Source organism: Palaemon carinicauda, chromosome 19 (genome assembly GCF_036898095.1).
Source record: "Palaemon carinicauda isolate YSFRI2023 chromosome 19, ASM3689809v2, whole genome shotgun sequence".
NCBI lineage: Eukaryota > Metazoa > Arthropoda > Malacostraca > Decapoda > Palaemonidae > Palaemon > Palaemon carinicauda.
Genome location: NC_090743.1, coordinates 121,723,384 through 121,737,182, shown reverse-complemented (window position 1 = coordinate 121,737,182; position 13,799 = coordinate 121,723,384). Strand labels below are relative to the sequence as shown.

At 42.9% G+C, this 13,799-nt stretch overlaps 1 protein-coding gene across 2 annotated transcripts in view; it reads right to left on the bottom strand.

The window, feature by feature from the left end:
* LOC137658803 (uncharacterized) overlaps positions 1–13,799 on the bottom strand; it is a 98,203-nt gene that overhangs the window by 74,892 nt on the left and 9,512 nt on the right. For both annotated transcript variants that reach the window (XM_068393853.1, XM_068393854.1), the window contains exon 3: positions 5,357–5,512. In XM_068393853.1, the coding sequence (XP_068249954.1) occupies positions 5,357–5,512 (156 nt within the window). The remainder of the gene's footprint in view (positions 1–5,356; positions 5,513–13,799) is intronic.

The window sequence follows — 13,799 nt, the reverse complement described above, 5'->3', positions numbered from 1 at the left end:
TTCTCTCGCGGGCCAGAGGGAAGCAACTAGTGTCAACTTTGTCCCAACGTGAGAGGCGAACTTCTGCAGTACCTTGTTGACAAACTAGAACGGAGGGAATGCATATAGATCTAGATGAGACTAATCTAGTAGAAAGGCATCTAAAAGAACCACTGCTGGGTCTGTTGAGAGCCTCTTGGACATCGAGGTTGCGAAGAGATCTATGGTTGGATGGCCCCAGGTGACCCAAAGTCTCTTGCATACATCTCTGTGGAGGGTCCAATATGTTGGAATTATTGTCCCTTCCTACTGAGACAAACTGCTAAGACATTCAAGTTGCCTTGGAAGAAATTTGTTACTAGTGAAAAGTCTAGACCTGTTGAACAGGAGAGGAGGTCACTAGCGAACTCGCACCATGTCAGAGAGTAGGTCCCTCCTTGCTAGGAGATGAACATCAAAGCAGGGAGTTGTCCGTGTTGACCTCCATTACTTTGTCTTGAAGGAGAGACCTGAAGCTTTTCCAGGTCAGACTTACTGCCAGAAGCTTCCTGCAGTTAAAATGCATTGTCCTTTGACGCGAGTTCCATAATCCCGAGCATTCCCTACCGCCTAAGGTCGCACCCCAGCCTACGTCCGATGCGTCTGAGAAGAGAACGTGGTTGGGAGTCTGAACAGTCAGGGGAAGACCCTATAAAAAGTTGATAAAGTCCTTTCCTCAGGTTAGACCAGACTTATCTTCCGGAAACCGGGATCGAGACCGCTTCTAGCGTCTTGTCCTTTTCCAGTGAAGAGCTAGATGAAACCGAAGAGGACGGAGGTGTAGTCTTCCAAGTGACACCAAATGCACCACGGATGACAGTGTCCTAACCAGACTCATCCACAGCCTGACAGGGCCGTATTCCTTCTTCAGCATCTTCTGGATGGATAGCAGGGCTGGGGATTGATCTTCTTGTTCAGCCATGTCCTCATCAGAGGGTTCCTCATCCGAAACTGATGAGGAAACGGCAACGGAGTGGGCAACGTCTGACTCGCTGAATCCGGTCGCACTGGTGGATGCGTGACGGAGCCGGACACAAGATCATGGTACTGCTGCACAGTCTGTGAACTGTCAACCATGGGGAAGCGAGGAAGTACAGCGACAACCCGAAACTGTCTAGACTGTCTGGGTAGTACAGACAACCCCTTATCGGGTTGCTGAGGTTGCCGCACTGCGTCACAACAAGTCACCTCTGCTGGTTGTTGAACCTCTTCCCAGTGACACACTGAACGTCCACAACCACCTCCGAGAGTAGCATAACATCAACGTGCGACTGGCAACCCACACTGGGTCGCACCGGTGGAGGAACCATCTCAACTGGCGGACGTGAGTAGGATACCTCAGCGTCAACAGGGCGTACAACCAACCGGTAGGAAGGTCGTTGGCAAGAAGGGTCTTCTCCGTAAAAAATCCTCTATCAAGGACTAAGCTTGGACTGCATGTCTTGCAACAAAGCCCAAGGTCTATGGGAGCAGGTGTGGCAACAGACGGGGTTAGCGACTGAAGCGGAACCATTTACCCTCCCTGGAAGCATGTTATGCTTAAATAAAAGTCCATAGGAGGCTAAGCAGCTTAAGGCTCCTCTCCAAATGACAGAGTCCTCAAGGGAATATCAGAAGGAGGGAGAACAGCACTTTCTCATCTACAGGAACCATATCCGAGAAAAGCTAGGTTCTCTCAGTGAGGGTTTCACTGGTGCAAAAGCAGAAGACCAGAAGGCAACGTTATGAAACTGCTTGACAGTCTGTGAACTGTCAAAAACTGAACTGTCAACCACAACAGGAGCGTGAGGACATACAGCACTGGTGTATAAGTAGCAGACCAGAAGGCAACGTCATGTAACTGTATGACAGTTTGTGAGTTGGCAACAACCAAAGTTGTGTGGGGAAGCCTCAACTCCTGACTGACTAGTTTGCTGCTGGCGAGTGGCGGTAACCACAGTGTGTTGCGGAGGCTGACACACCGTGTCAAAACACGGCAGCTTGTGGTAGCTCACGCACGGCAACGGAGTGCTCTGTGTGTGGGAGTCATCATACATCTGGCAGGGTTGACTGTGCATGGGTGGAGGAGCTCTCACAACAAGAGTGTGAGAGCAGGAAGCCATGCCGGGCGCACAACCGTGGGAGGTGTAGGCCCACGGGTGCATCGTCAACCTTCTCCGCAGTCGGAGTGTGGGAGCTGGCAACAACAAAAGCAGAGTGCTGGTGCGTGGGAGGGGCTGCGGTGGGTTGAGGAGCATGCGGTATGGTATGCAGAGCATGCTGTAAGGTATGCGGCTCATGCTGCATGGTATGCGGAGCATGCTGTAAGGTATGCAGAGCATGCTGCATGGGCTGCGGAGAATGCCGCATAGTGCTGGAACCCGGCAGCTCTACAGAACCTTCCCACTGCTGATGCGGTAGCTCACGCATGTTAGCAGATGGTGCAGCAAGAACATGCGTCTGGCAGGGTGGACTGCGCATCGGTGGTGGAGCTCTCACAGGTGGAGGGTGGGAGCAGGCAGCCGCAGTATCTGCTGAGCGCACAACCTCGGCGGGTTGTAGGTTAACAGGTGCATTGTCAACCTTCCAGCATGATACTCCTGCATGAAGGAGCAAGCTGAGACTGTATAGTCTGCAGCATGGACCACTAGGGTCTATGAAAGACAACAACAAACGGAGCTACTGTCCGTTGTGACTGAGGGTCTAAAACAGCTGGTGCGGCAACAGACGGAGTTACTGCCTGTTGCGGTACCACCTTGCCTCTCTTGGGAGGTGTGCAGTTGTCGTACTGCAGCGAGTCCGAACTGACCCAGTGGCTACACCTAGGCCGTTGGACTTGCGCGGAAGGGACCGACTTGCACTTAAAAGCTGCAAGATTTGGTCCATGGTTTCTGCGAGAAACCTCTTCCGCAGACGAGGAATAAATGGGCTCTCTCGTCTTTGTGTGGGTGGGGTGATCACGTCGGCAACGTGTGTAGATACACCCGAAACCACGGAGGGAAACGTCTGTTCGTCGATCAAGGCCTGAGGAACCCATAAGTCCTTCGACATTACTTCTCCCCTGGGCTTGGGAGCTTGTAAGAGGTATCGGACTAGGTGAACAACTGGCACGAACAGACGAACCCTCGAACGCAACACTGTAACACTTTGCGCATATCACTTTATCACTTTTGATTTTCTGTTTGCACTTATTTCACTGAACTCGAAACTTTAAGTGGTTTGTACCTGAAACACGCAATCCTATCCTTCATTAAAAGGTAGTAATTGCGAAAACAGTATTACAATGTAACAGAAAAACATAATGAAAGATAAAGAATTCAGTGGCTGGAAAAGAGACTAAACACTAGATCAAATAAACTACGTTTAAAATCTCTCACCGCATAAAGCCTGGGAACAAGAATAAAACTCTAGAAACGTTTTACCTTCTTCCCCTATAGCGACTAGGGAGAAGAGCAAAAAACGAGAACAACGTTACCCGCTTGAACGAAACGTTTATCCTCCTCTCTCTCCCTCCGTCTCTATCTCTCTCTCTCTCTCTCTTGACTTAGAACCTGAGAGATGAGCCCAATTATATATATCGTTAAAACATATTATTTGTTAAAGGAAAAAAACTGAAAGGTTTCCCAAATAAAAAGTTCCTTTATTAGAATTAAAACCATTTAAGCTAATAAAGAATGAACGAAACGCTAGAAACGGTTTACTCTTACTGCAACGTGAAACCGTGAAATACTCTCTCTCTATCGTAACGATAGAGCGCAAGTTGAACGTTCTGAACGTCAACAACTGCGGAGACTAAACAAAACGTTAGTTCAACTTTGAAAACAGTACGAGACTATCAAAGAAATTCTTTCAAAAACATTAAAATTAAAATAGCATAAATTCTAAACAGGAAAAACGATATGACGGGCTCAATGTTAATTAACTTCGGTTCCAAGTAAGGACCGCCTACTATTAGGAAAGGTCGCATATAAACAAACATAAAAATTAATTTTTATAAGTTTATAATAAATGGAAAGTTAATCGAAGAGGCCTATAAATGGCGGAGAGATATAAAATAAATCTATAACTTTGTTAAGCAAAATTACCAAAAACCTAAACACACTTCCGTCTAAGGGAAGGGTGGGTCATAAAAAGTGAAAGAGAGTCTATACTCTCTTCGACACCAACACTTCCGTCTGAGGGAAGGGTCGGCCATTTAAAAGTGAAAGAGAGTCCATACTCTCTTCGTCACCATAATTAAATCAAATTAATTCCAAAAGCTTGCTAAGCTAATGATAAAGCTTCCTGAATAGCGAAGGCTAAACTCTAGAGCAAATACATCACCAAATCGTGAACAATAACTCCAGAATCAACAGCGTATCCAAGTAGGTCTAGCCGGTGGCACGACAGAGGAAAAATTGAGTTCTTGTTGACAAGAAGTACTTGAGTACCTGCTCACAGATGGCGCTGTTGTGTACACCCCCACCTGTATAGCGATCGCTGGCGTATCCCGACCGTAGATTTCTGTCGGGCAACAGAGTTGACAGCTACATGATCATCGGGTAAGATTAATATTGAAAAAAGAAGAATGATCATTAAGTCCCAAGGAACTAAACAAAAAGCCTTCCTATATGGCCATCCTTCTCAGCAACTTCTTCCACAGCAGTGCCCAACAATGAGAAAGTGGAAGGAGAGAATATAGGCACTTCACAAGGTTCACAATCAAAAGTACGAGCAGCAAACAACAAAGATCACTATTGGGAACAAAGGAAAGAGTAAATATTTGGTCTGCAAGAGAAAATTCAATTACAAAGATGGAAAAATCCAGAAAAAACAAATAACACCCATGAAGAGTTTAGTTTCCCTGATCACCAGTGCAATCAACACGATCTCATCAGAAGGGAAACTATATACTGGCCTGCTTTTCAGTAAGGGAACTCTTTACAGTCCTGCCCTTCAGGAGGGGAACTCTTTACAGCCCTGCCCTTCAGGAGGGGAACTCTTTACAGCCCTGCCCTTCAGGAGGGGAACTGCACACAGTCCAGTCCTTCAAACATTCACAACACATAGGACAGAGGGTTTGTATTCTAGTGGGAACAAACTTCACTTTACCACATGCTTACTTTCAATACTCAAAAATGCTCAAAAACACAAAAAACAAGTGAAGAAAAGATCCAATAGTTGGGTAGAGCAATATGAACTTACAGCAAAACAAAAAAAATTATGTGATACGGTCACGCAGCGGCTGTCTCCCTTACTTCCTTGTGCTCACAACAGCACTGACCTTGTTAAAAGTTTCAATACTTATTCTACCTCACTGAAAACATACTCCTATTAAAGGATGATTTTTTTGTATTAAATGTAGGAACTAATTACTTACCTTCTCTACAATCTGAATTAATGCGCAGAAAGCCAGGATTACACATACACACAATTTGATTTTCCTTTCTAAAAGAGAAAGTGGAAGGTATCTCCTTACAGTATTCATTTTCGCCACATGTTGTGTTCTTGCAGGTCTTATCAAATAAATGTATATCTGGAAAAAAGATGCGACATAAGTAATGAGAAATTAAAATTATGATGTAAAACTCCTAACTAATGCCTCTACTTACAAAAACTTTTTTATATAAAATCAGATAAAAAATTACAAATCTTCATAGCAAATTTTATTTTCCCTAAAAACATAGATGTATGTCCTCAGTGTGAGCTGGAAGGCAGGTAGGAACATCACATCACATCAAGGACTGGGGAGAAAGGTGTAGCTTAAAGGACTTGGGTTTGTATAGTTAGGAAAAATACAAATTACCTTAAAAAATTGTCTTTTAAATAGGAAACTTGTCTTTAGGTGGGCAGTCGCCAAAAACCAGATTGGAAGGTTTTATTTTTTCCGGAAATGTCATCCTTCTTGGTCCTGTGAGGCAACAAGGAGAGTGACTTCAACAACTTCATAACAGATAATCATAGAGATGTAGAAGCTGTTAAGGCCTTGGCAAATACTGGTTTAAAAAGAAAGCTGGTACTTGGTTACATAACACCTATCTCTTTATGAGGGAGATAACATCCCAAGTTTTGAACCAGACATCAAAACTAATATGAATGGAAGACATTCACCTATCCTCCCTCTTGTATGGAGGATGAAGGAGTTATTTCTAAGCATAATGCAGTCTTGCTAGAAAGGCTCTCTGTTGCATAACTGACAAGAACAAGTCATCCGACCAGTGTGCAACAGCCGAGGCAACGGCTTCCCGTCCATGGGAGAAAAGGCAGAAGGGCCAATTATTCCTTTTTTTCTTGAGACATGGTGAACGTGTTACCTAAGATGAGATGCATACTTGTCCCATGTGATCCCTCAAGGACCTCAGATATCTTAGACTCAAATATTTGTGGGGATAGGCTCGCGGAGAAATTGAGTCTTTGTACCATCTTATTAGGCACAAGCAGAATCCCCCCTCCCTCTGTAATTGACATGATGAGATAGCCATTAAAACTCCTCCCTCTTGCCAAATCAGAGAAGAGGGAGAGTCTTGAAGAAAACACCATACAATGTCCTTCTCAGGTAACAGGAGGCACATGAGTTCAGGCCCTCAGGAAGAGGACCAACTGATCCCAAGACAACTTCTAAAGTAGAGAGGACTGCTCCAGCCTTCCTTCAAGCATGTACTATTCCACTGAAGAGGATGTTCTGCTGAAAAATAGCTCTAGCTATGAAGACACACACTATGAACCCCAACATTGAGTGTTTCTGGGACCTTCCTGAGAGTTGGCAGAACATGACACCACTCGATACGCACTCAAGTGTCCCGCATGGAAGGGACCACCGCTTCTCTCTCCAAAGGTAGTTAGCGTTTGGTTCAGGAAGGATCATTTGCCTGAGCCAGTGCAAAAAGCTAACTGTCACACTGGTCTCACCTTTAACTGACCGATCTCAAAGATGCAAACAGTTGAGAAAAAAGACTTGGGAAGCACAATCAATATCCACGTGAGCCCCATTACGGTCAAGGAGGAACACAACCGATAGCCTTATCAGCCTACCCCTAGGACTCACAAACTCTGATAGCATTGGTCAGCCGTGAGCTCCAAATGGAAAAAATGCTAAGGCTAAGGGATAATCTTCCCTTGTCACTCAAGGAAGTGGTGAAAATGAGCTAACACCCAATTTTCTCCTGGCTTATTTAGTCCGATCTGCATTATTGACCTCAAAGATGACAAATTTGGAATAATTTATATTTTTCCTAACTATACAAACCTGAACTGCCTACAACCCAGCTGCCAACGGAATGGTTGAACGTTTTCGTTGCACCCTCAAATCAGCTTTGATGTCTTGATGCAAGGACTCCAACTGCTTTACCCTGCTTTCCTGGGTCCTCCTGGGACTAAGGACCCCTCCTAAAGATGCCCTGGATGTCTCAGCAGCTGAAATGGAACATGGCGACCCATTGGTTATCCCTGCCAAATTTTTTCCGTCTGGAACCTGCTGAAATGGAACATGGCGACCCATTCGTTGTCCCTGCCAAATTTTTTCTGTCTGGAACCTCCTATGACAATCTCCAGTGCCTATGTCACATTGTGGGAAAATTTACTCCATGCCGCCAGACTTACAAGCCCTCAGCTAAGGAACACATACTGACAGATCTGCCCTTAGCAACGCACGTTTTCCTGCGCGACACTAGCAAGTAACCGCTAATGCCCCCTCACACCAGCCACCCATTGAGATACTACCGCAAGAGAGTTATGGGGTCCTTTGACTGGCCAGACAGTACTTCACTGGATCCTTCTCTCTAGTTATGGTTCATTTACACTTTGCCTATACACACACACCGATAGTCTGGCCTATTCTTTACATATTCTCCTCTGTCCTTGTACACCTAACAACACTGAGATTACTAAACAATTCTTCTTCACCCAAGGGGTTAACTACTGCACTGTAATTGTTTAGTGGCCACTTTCCTCTCGGTAAGGGTAGAAGGGACTCTTTACCTATGGTAAGCAGCTCTTCTAGGAGAAGGACACTCCAAAATCATACCATTGTTCTCTAGTCTTGAGTAGTGCCATAGCCTCTGTACCATGGTCTTCCACTCTCTTGAGTTAGAGTTCTCTTGCTTGAGGATACACTTGGGCATACTATGCTATCTTATTTCTCTTCCTCTTGTTTTGTTAAAGTTTTTATAGTTTATATGGGAGATATTTATTTTAATGTTATTTTTCTTAAAATGTTTTATTTTTCCTTGTTTCCTTTCCTCACTGGGCTATTTTCCCTGTTGGAGCCCTTGGGCTTATAGCATTCTGCTTCTCCCATTAGGGTTGTAGCTTAGCAATTAATAATAATAATAAAAATCCGTCGAACAACCAAGCCGTTCTTACTGAACATTCGTGGCAAAGAACACCAAGTCTCCATTGATAGGCCTTAAACCTGCATATCTCCTGCAAGATAAACTGCCTACAATACGCCTCTCAAGAGCAAAGTACCCCATTTCACATGTATGTCATTTTTAGGGGGGAAACCATGTATCACATGTGTTTCATACAAGCTCATACACTGTAACGATTTTAATTTCTAATCTTCTCACTGCTCTTCCCTTCACTGTCAATAGACCATCCTGTATTTTCATGCTAGCACAAGCTCTATCATGTTTGAATTTTTGTGACATTCTTCCTTGGAACTTGGTGTATATTAACTCTATGATTATTTCATAAAGTTTCGTAGCATTCACAGAGCCTCTCAGTTATCACCTAATGGCTCGCTTGCACAGAGTTCTACTGACAAGTCACTCCGAGAAGTACAGTATTTGTCAGCAACTGCTCGAGACAGCCCGCCAAAGCAGAGCAAACATCAGGCCGAGCAGAATCTGAGGCCAAAACAGTTGATGAGCCCATCATATTTCCTTTTTATTTTTAATTTATGAAATTATTTAATTTAGTTACAGTGAACCCTCGTTTATCGCGGTAGATAGGTTCCAGACGCGGGCGCGATAGGTGAAAATCCGCGAAGTAGTGACAGCATATTTACCTATTTATTTAACATGTATATTCGGACTTTTAAAACCTTCCCTTGTACGTAGTACTGTTAACAAACCACCCTTTAATGTACAGAACACTTAATGCATGTACTACAGCACCCTAAACTAAAACAGGCACAAATATTAAAGGCGATTTTATATCATGTGTTTCCTAAACACCTAAAAAGCACGATAAAAAATGGCAACCAATGTTTTGTTTACGTTCATCTCTGATCATAATGAAGAAACAAACTCATTTAGTGTACACATATATGTACGTATAGGTTAGTTTTTGCATCGATTATATTGATTATACAGTACTGTATGTTGATTTTTTTATTACCAATGTTTTAGTTTACGTATTTTTCTTAGGACTTCCAAATGAAATCTTTTTCTTTATGACGCCGCCTGAAACGACGGCGTGTACGCTCAGTAAACAACCACGCTCAGAACAAACAAGGCATTTAACGCGCATGATGATAGTGATAAATAATGATACAGTACATACAGTATTTACAGTAAAAGCATTTACAAAATATGTTACCTTACAAATATAAATTATACAGTACTTGTACGTAGCAAAGCAGGAAAACAATTTACGAGAGAGAGAGAGAGAGAGAGAGAGAGAGAGAGAGAGAGAGAGAGAGAGAGAGAGAGAGAGAGAGAGAGAGAGAGAGAGATTGTTTTACGTACGTAAATGTAAATTTTAAACAAAAAAAATATGATAGGTTACAACATGTAGACTTTTAAAACCTTCCCTTTAACTTAATGCATACAGTACGTACATTACTAAACTATAAAACTGGTTAAAGTAAAAAATAAAGATTGTTACTGTACTCACCACGAAAGAAGTTCAAGAAAAACTTGAATGACGATGGCGATGAATTTGCTGCACAGTAGAAATGATGATGATGAAGCTGATGATGTGTTCTACTGTGCAGTCAATGATAGTATTTTACGTCTCTTCAGACGGAGGTGTCTTTTCCTGGGACACCTCTTCAACTTCTTCAATTTCTTCCGAAGGCGTACTAGCAGGAGGAACTGGCTCTTTTTTGCGAGGCTGAAAAACATTGTGATCGGAAGTTGTTGCCGCTGCTTCTTTTTTCGATCCAAGAGCATCCTGTAGGGAGTCGTGATGTCATCAACCTTGTTGCAGAATTGCATCGAGCGAACCATATCCTCGTCCCACTCTTGTAACATTTCTTTCGCCTCCTTCATATGGTTGCAGAACTTGGCAAGCCGTTCTAATGTTAAGCCCGTTTCTTCGACATTTTCTTGGGTCTCTTCCTGGGTACCCTCACTCTCTTCCTCACTTGCCGATTTCGTCAGGTCTTCGAGGTCTGCGTCAGTTAGGGGCTGGGAATGGCAGTCCAACAACTCGTCGACGTCTTCAGTCGTCATGTCGCCAAACCCGTCACCCCCAATTATGGCAGCCAACTGCACAGATTTCCGTATTGCAGAGTGTTGGATTTCCGACGGAGTAAATCCCTTGTCGTCGTAAACAATATCGGGCCACAGCTTCTTCCAGCTCGCATTTACGGTTGCAGGTTTCATCTCTTGAAGTGCCTTTTGAATATTCTGCAGGCACGTGGCTATGGTGTACTGCCGCCAGTACGCCTTCAAGTTGAAGTCTTCATCCTCGTCATCTTGGGCAGCATCCACACACGCAACGAGGTCCGCCAAGGTATTCTTCGTGTAGAGGGCCTTGAACGCCCTGATAACCCCCTGGTCCATTGGTTGAATTAATGACGTGGTGTTGGGTGGCAGGAACTCAACCTGAACGCCCTCACGCGACAGGTCAGTTGCGTGTCCACCAGCGTTATCCATAAGGAGAAGGATCTTGAATGGCAAGCCCTTCTCTAAGAGATATTCATGGACTTGCGGGATGAAACACTGGTGGAACCAGTTGGAGGTCAGCATCTTCGTAATCCATGCTTTTTGATTATGCATCCAGTACACGGGAAGGAGATTCTTATTTTTATTTTTCAAAGCGCGAGGATTTTTCGACTTATAAATAAGCCCCGGCTTTAACAAAAATCCAGCAGCATTGCCACACATCACGAGGGTAACGCGATCCTTGAATGCCTTAAAGCCAGAGGCTTTGGCTTCCTCTTTGAACAGGAAAGTTCGCGACGGCATTCTCTTCCAAAACAAGCCGGTTTCATCCATATTAAAGACTTGTTCCGGCTTGTATCCACCTTCAGCGATAATGTTCTTGAAAGTCTGGTTCACGTAAGTTTCAGCAGCGGCAGTGTCAGCGGAAGCAGACTCCCCATGCAGGGAAACGCTTTTCAGGGCGAAGCGTTTCTGAAACTTCGCGAACCATCCTTTGCTTGCGGAAAAACGTTTCTGAGGCTGGGAATCAGTGGATGTCCCTGGTTGAGGATCATCTGCATCATCATCATCTTCAGCATGGTTGCCGTCGTCCTCTTTAGGTTCCTTTGCAGCAAAATTCTCATATAAGCTCAAAGCCTTTGTTTGGATGGTGTTCGTATCCAACGCTATGTTCTTCTTCCGGCAGTCGGCAATCCACACAGCTAAAGCACCTTCCATGCGTACGATCGTTTTATTACGCGTTGTAACGACTCGCTTCGCTGATCTGCTAAAGGTGATTGCAGCAGTCTTTCTAATGTTCGCCTCGTCCTTCTTGATGTAGCGAACGGTGGATTTGTTGATGCCAAAATGGCGGCCGGCGGCCGCGTAACTTCTACCATCTTTTAACATGTCGAGAAGCGTAACCTTCTCAGCTATCGTCATCATTCTTCGGTGGCGTTTAGGCTCACTACCAGCCTTACTAGAAGCAGAACGCTTGGGAGGCATTGTAACAGAAAGTTCAACAAAAAGTTCAACTTAAAACAGTCGCACACAGCACAGATTAAACTTCACAAACTTAAGAACGTCTACTCAGCAATACGCGGAAAGAGAAAGTGAACGATGCAGCCCCGCGAGAACTTTGATGCTGCGGGTAGAAGATGCGGGCAAAACACCAATCACAGGCTAGATAACAAAACTTGAGTTTTGATTCGTCATCTATCAGCGCTTGAACCAATCACAACCCGTCTTAGTACTATGGCGCGTTGGTTACTCATAGAAGATGCCCCCGCGCATACTGAACGTACGTAGATTAAGTACAATACAGTACCGTAATAATAATAAATAATGATAATAATACTGTACAGTAATAATAATAATAATAATGATTAATAATAATAACAATAATAATTTTATTAACAACAACAACAATAATAATAATAATAACAATAATAATAAAAATTTACGTACGCTATTTTACGCCTCTCTCTCTCTCTCTCTCTCTCTCTCTCTCTCTCTCTCTCTCTCTCTCTCTCTCTCTCTCTCTCGTACGCTTACGGTATTCGAAATGTGATTTTTGCAACAAAGAATATTATTGGATGCAGTACTGTACTACGTACGTATACATACAAAAGATTCATGGAAAAGAAGCACATCCATTACAGTACACACCATTCTAATATGGTATGACTGCATCTGATTTGCGTTTCATGTTCGATTTAATTTTACTACGTACTGAATTATCGTATGATCACATTCTCTTTTCGTGTTTTATTTCTTTCTGTGCTGAATTATATATCATATGTAATGCAATGAACAATCAGTAAGAGCAGATATTACTAATTACAGTATTAATGGAATTACAGGTAACAAAATATCGTATTTGGTTATCTTCAGATTTCGCGGTATTTTCGAATTTTCCGGAAAATCCGCGATATGTATATATATATGGGTTATGGGAAAACCCCGCGAAGTGGTGAATCCGCGATTGTCGAACCGCGAAGTAGCGAGGGTTCACTTTTGTCATATTTCTTCCTACAAAAGTATAATTGATTTTTTAAAATTTAATGTTACAATGTTCTTGCGTCTCATCCGACTAAACTAGTAATAGCCTTTGTAAAAGTGCTTGCATTTTGCTCGTTTGCCATCAACAAGCCCATACGCTCGTTTGTGATCTATGAACATCGTCTGTTGGTTAACACAGAAAAAATTCTGCCTTGTAGTTTGATTTCTTCGTCACACAGTCTCACTTGGCACGTACACCAGGAGTGATCTTACTTTGAATAGATTTGTCATCAATAATATGGAAAGCTAAAGCGTTAGTGGCCGAAGATGGTTCCTGGACTTGGACGTCGGAATGGCAGCCAGCTCAATAACACCCTTTTGCTGAGCTACGTAGGGTCTCTTCAACCACGGGACTTTACAATCTCACTTCAGAAGATCGGGACTAATGAAGATGTAAGTGTAATTAGTTAATGCAAGCTCAAGTACTGTCCGATAATTAGTTTAAAGTTTTTATGTATTATCTTTGATCCCCCATTGCACTCACTAAATCAAATTAAAGGATCTAAGAATATACTGTGCAACATCAAATTTGTCATTTTACTTCAACTCTTCAAATTTTTTTCTTAATACTATACGATAACAATTTTTATATTTTCCTTTCATTCTAATGTAATTTATCAAACAGAAAGGGATGTCGAATAGTTATTATGCACGTTTTTTAACGTACCTAATTTTGTATTGCCAGGTCCTTGCATTTCAATTGATAAAAATGACATCGGGAGGAGGAAGTTTGCTTCCCTCACTTTGTGACGGGTTCCTTCTCAAGACAGAGTGCAGTAACACTACTTTTTTCATGCCATTCCTTTATAATAACTACAGTATTTCACTATTCAAATTTAGATAATTACAGTATCACCATTATTAAGAGTTAACTACCTTAAATAGCATTTTGTTCTTTTTTTATTAAATGTATTTGAAACCAAATAGTTTTTATCAAAGGCACGAGACTTT